Genomic DNA, 5,451 nt, shown 5'->3' on the forward strand with positions numbered 1-5,451 from the left:
GCCAGTGCGCGCTGGTCCACAGTGCACTGAGGGGCCACGGCGACATTCTCCGCTACCTACTGACCTGTGAGTGGTCCGTGGGCCCACCCCAGCCAGGCGTGCTGAGGAAGAGCCAGGCCCTGCAGCAGGCACTGACAGCGGCCGCCAGCATGGGCCACAGCTCGGTGAGTGGGGCTGCCAGGGCCCTTCCTGGGAAACTGGGAGCTCCGTGTAGCCCAGTGGGTCGGGTGTTTTGCATCCACCTTCTGAGTTGCTAGCTTGTGATGCACCAAAGGAATGAAAGAAAATGAGGGTTTCATCACGTGTAAAGATCTGTTGTTATCAAGCCTGTCCTGTGAGTGAAAATGCAGGGGAGTGCCCACAGTCTCAGGTGCTGGCCCGGTAGGGGCTGGCTGCTCCCACGTGGAGCCCCTCCACTGTGTGCATTCTCTGCTCTTCCTTGTTTCTTCCCCTCTTCCTTCCTTGTTCTATTTTTACCCTCTAGCTCTGCTGTCTACCTTTTTCCCCTTTGATTCATTCTTTTGTCCTTGTGATCTTTTAACAATAATCACATGGAATCCTAATTATAAACTTGTTCTTGAGTATTTGAAGGATTTTTAAAAATAGAACTTCAGTGCTCTGGTAGCATGAAAGAGTGCTTATCATTCGTGGTTCCTGCACTGAAGGAAAACTTCATGCCGTAGTTACACTGAGCACTTCACTTCTGGTAGGTGTCAGTATTCCTCGATTTGAAGAATTCATTGGCATCTTCTGACCCGTGTGTCTGTGAATTTAATAATATTTTACCCTCTCTCTCCGTGTATTTCTCACGGTGTATTACGTATCTTCAAGCAGTTATAGAGTTGCCAGTGTTTGGTAAGATTCTTCCCCACAATGACTAAAACGTAATTTGGTTGCAAAGCCAGCTGGCTGACTTTTAGCATTGAAAACACTAGAGCAGATACACGCCCACGCTGCTAGCTTATTGTTGGCGTTTAAAACATCAAAAATATACATATACACTGCTTCAGCCAACACAATATATTGCAGTAAGTTGAATGCAGAAGCATATAAGAAAATGCAGCTGTTTTTTCTTAATACAGACGTAAAAGAGATTTACAAAAATGTGAAACGATGCCAGTCAAGTCAACTTATCTATATGTTTTAGCTTGGGAGAAAATACTCATTTCATAAAAACGTGTTAAATGTTACCATGTGGTGGGTTTATTATAATTCCTTTAAAATAAAAATGTAAATAAATACTTTTAAATACCCATATACATAGATTCAGAGAGAGCGCGTTAAGTACACTTATTTGAACGTAGATGTTTTTCCTCTTTAAACTGTGCCCTAAATCTGTGTGGGTCCAGAATGTGCAAAATCATCTTAGGGAGCACAGGGAAGCCACAATGGATGTGACCTTGGTCTCAGCTCCTTTTAAAGCTGGCTGCGGGGAGCTGTGGAAAAGCAACTGCAGTACATCCAGTAACTGTTTCGTGGAAAAGGACAGGATTTGTTCACCAAAAGACTTGAAGGGTGTATTAAGTGTCCACAGACTTTAGTGTCTTAAAACAACCTGTTCTGGAGGTCAGAGGCTGAAATTAAGTTGGGTCAGGAAGCCAGTGTTCCTTCTGGAGGCCCCAGAGGAGAGTGTTTCTCTATTTTTTGCAGCTTCTGGAAGCCACCTTTATTCCTTAGCTTGTGACCCTGCCTCTGTCTTCAGAGTGTGTCACTCTAACTGAGGCTCCTGTCTCCTGATCTCTTCCTTCCTCTGACCTTGGTTCCTCCTGTCCCTCTTATAAACAGCTGTGTTCTTATCAAGTGTATATCAAATATACACTTGGATGATTCAGGATAATCATCCCATTTCAAGATTCGTAATCACATCTGCACATCCCCTCCTGCCATGTAAGGTAACATTCACAGGTTTTCAGGACTAGGATGTAGGGCCCTTATTGGGAGTGGATTGAGAGACGTGGAAAATGGCTTCGGTGAGCTCTCTGGTCGCTGCACACGAGCGTGGTGGATGTTGGCTCTGGTTCGGGGCTCAGATACTTCTGTTTCCCCACGGGCCAGCACCCCTGCCTCCACACCTGTGACCCAGCCTGCTCTTTGACAGAGAGAAAAGAATAATGTTGTCAGTAGAGAAATTTGGAACAGCACTGTTTTATTTTACTGAAAAGGTATGTACATCACCTTGCTTTCCTTCCTTGTGAAAGAAGGGATTCACCATCTTCTGGCGATTTATGCAGAAACTGCACTGTGTATGATCTCCCCTGTCCTTTGTTGATTAGGCTGGCGTATTTGGGTCATGTTGGAATTCATTAGAATTCTGAGTACCTAGTAATCCTGAACAAATGTTGCCGAAATTCACTGTCTTTTTTTCTTCTCCTTCTCAAAGGGAAAGTGTGAATAGCATACGAATTATGCTGGAAAACCGTTTTCGTTATGTTTTCTCTCCTTGTGCAGCATAAGATAATCATGGTTAAAAAACAACACACTCTCTCCTTTGATGCATAGGATACAATAAGCACATATGGCTTTGAGAGCTCATTAAATCACCTTGCCACTTCTGACAGGTGGTCCAGTGCTTGCTGGGACTGGAAAAGGAGCATGAAATAGACATCAGTGGCACCGACACCCTGTGGGGAGAAACAGGTAATTATGGTTCCACTGCTTGTAGTTGGGGCCAAGTAGCTTCTTGACGTTTTAGCCCGCATTTTGGCCTAATTGTCTTAAGAATGACTTGGGATGCATCTAGTCCTATTGCTATTTTATCACAAAGCATTTGAAGTTAAGAGCTTTTAAAACTTCCCAAATGGCTAGTGAAACTTTTCTAGAAGCAAGTGTGCTTTGAATCATTTTGGATTTACCAGCAGTTTCTGTGCATGTGATGAATGTCAGCTAGAAATACCCAAATAAGGTAGTGGTTTCTGCTTTGCTGAGTTTTCTCATGTCCTTACCAACCTGGTCTTCCTGTGACCCGTGCAGAGTGAGCAGAGTGGGAACTTCCAGCCCCATGTTCAGGTGAATCAAAGGTGCTCAGCAAGGAAGGCTCTGGCCTGCCTCCTGGAAGGAGAGTAGGGCTCAGTCCTCACGGAGCCTGCTTAAAATCCTGAATACCAGCTAACAAGTCAGTTTCCGAGGGTGTGCGGGTGTGTGTTGAGCTGTAGTGGAGGAAGGAAGCCTGGGGCGAGTACATCTGAGTTGGATCCTTGTCAGATTAATATAAATAACACTGCTTTGAAATTTTCCATTTGACTGAATTGGTATTAGAAATGTAAGACTTTGTTAGCAGTTGTTGTTTAATAGATGTAACCAAGGTGTTTAATATGCATTTCCAGGCTGTGTCCTGTGTGTATACCTAGTGTATATGACTTCAGTGTCTCCTGCAGAGATTTATTTCCAAATGCTTCTCACTTATTTCCTAACAAGCCAAATGGTAGTGTGTAGAGTCCATCAGCTAACTTATACTTATTAGGAAAAGACTCAGAGTTGCCTGGTGGGTATCACAGGTGCTCACCCCCCCCAACCCACGGTTGCCATCACGCACACACGCGGGGCTTACAGCTGCTAGTTGTGGTGATGTGGGCCATGGGGGTCCCGGCGGGAGGAGAGGTGGCATGACCCGGGGTTCAGGGAGAGCACAGGACCCCCAAACGGGATTCGATTATGCTTGGGGTACACGTGTGTGGATATAAATACTGGCCTTAATTCCTTCTGGAGTCTTTCCCCCACCCGTTTCTCTGTACCACAGTACGGGCTGCTCTGTAATTTGATAGAAGGAAGGCTTCTACCGCTTCCTGTTGTGTTGCAGGCAGCAGGATAGCCGGGCAGGTTAGCACGTGACTTTCTCTGTGCTTAGCCAGAAGGTCCGAATCCCTGCTTTCCGTTGCCTGGTTATCAACTTAGGGCAGGTAACTTTGCCTCCTCGTCAAATGAGGTAAATAAGTTTTTCTAGGATTGCAGTGAAGACTAAATGAGATGAGATAATCTTGGCCAAATGTTCCCAATGATCAGAACCCCTGGGGCAGTTGAGCCTAGAGATTCTGATTCATTAGGTCTAGGGTGAGTCCAAGACTCTCCTTTCCTAACAGGGCACCCAGGTGGTTTCATGGCTTCAGGACAAATAGAGAAGCACTGTGAGAAGCTGTCTAAAGTGCCGGCCTTACAGTGCCAGTAATGAGAGGAGCTGGTGATGATGATGAGGGTCAGTGCTAGTAGCAGTACAGTGACAGCCCTCACTTAGCTCAAATAAGAATCTCCAATCTTTAATATTAGAGTTGGGTTTTCTTTCTGGGAAAAAAAAAGTCCAGAGAAGCAGAGAAGGGCTTCATTTGAGGGCTCTTTGTGAGCAGTCTGTTTTGTCTGGAGGTGATGAGTCCTGAATTTCAGTAACCACCTCCCTCCCTTCCCCCTTGAGAAGCTGCTAGGTTGCAGGCTCAAGAAGCACGTAAGAGAAACTACAGACGCCCATGAGCCTCAGTGAAAGGATGAGTAATTGTTCAGCCTCTCCCTTCCAAAGCCTCGTGCATAACCTTCAGACCACTTTGCAGCCTGAGAAGCAGGTCACATCTTCCCTCAGCAGGCATTATGAGTGAATTAACTCAGGCAAGCGTTTGAGAGACTTTTGAAAAAATTTAAACCAAGAGAAAGCTAAGCACTATTTCTCAGGCTTAGAGGCCCCAGCAGTGCTCTGTGGCTGCATGTCAGTAAAACCAATCTTGCCTGCTCCGCGTTTTTCTATCTGATACCTTTCTCCTGTGTTCCTTCAAAAATGTCCACCAATGTCGGCTACCACAAACCCTCCTGATTTCCAGGTCAGAGGAATACTTTGAAATCTTGAGGAGGAGGTTTTAGATGAGAAAACATCTGCAAATAATGGGGCTTTGCACGAGTGTCTGCTGCATTGCCCAGATTGTGAGGTCTGTGTTTGGGATTTGGCTACATAGGGTCCACATTACCTGACCCCAAATGCCTTCTGGAAGGGAAGGCCCTGGTGCTGATGACAGCCTGAGTGGATGGGTCAGCTCATAATCCTGTTCTCACTAAGCTGCCAGCTGGTGGGTCCCCAGCAGCTGCTCTGTGCACTCTTCCTAATTGCTGGGGACCCTCAGAGTGAAAGCGATTGTTTTGCTTCCTGGTTTGTTTGATCCTCTTTCCTGGGTGTGGTCAGTGGTGCTTTGTGTCTAAGGCACTCTAGGATGGAGCTTGTCTGTCTCCAACCACAGTGAGAGGGTAAGATCCCAGGAGTGATCGTGTCTGGGGTGTGGGCAGGTGACGGGACAACCAGACGCTGTGTGTGAATAATGCAGTTCCTTATTTCTGTTTGACCCTTGTGTGAGTTCATACAAGTCTATTCAGTGTAGGTTAGCTATGAACAGCTTGGCTTTAAAATGCCAGCCGATGATGGGCTTCCCTGGTGGCACAGTGGTTGAGAGTCCGCCTGCCGATGCAGGGGACACAGGTTCG

At 46.2% G+C, this 5,451-nt stretch overlaps 1 protein-coding gene across 1 annotated transcript in view; it reads left to right on the forward strand.

The window, feature by feature from the left end:
- The window catches only part of TANC1 (tetratricopeptide repeat, ankyrin repeat and coiled-coil containing 1), a 127,689-nt gene that overhangs the window by 97,219 nt on the left and 25,019 nt on the right, over positions 1 to 5,451 (forward strand). The window contains exons 17-18 of the mRNA XM_007446459.1: positions 6 to 164; positions 2,559 to 2,637. Coding sequence (XP_007446521.1) covers positions 6 to 164; positions 2,559 to 2,637 — 238 coding nt within the window. The remainder of the gene's footprint in view (positions 1 to 5; positions 165 to 2,558; positions 2,638 to 5,451) is intronic.

This window comes from Lipotes vexillifer, unplaced genomic scaffold (genome assembly GCF_000442215.2).
Source record: "Lipotes vexillifer unplaced genomic scaffold, Lipotes_vexillifer_v1.1 scaffold173, whole genome shotgun sequence".
NCBI classification, from domain to species: domain Eukaryota; kingdom Metazoa; phylum Chordata; class Mammalia; order Artiodactyla; family Lipotidae; genus Lipotes; species Lipotes vexillifer.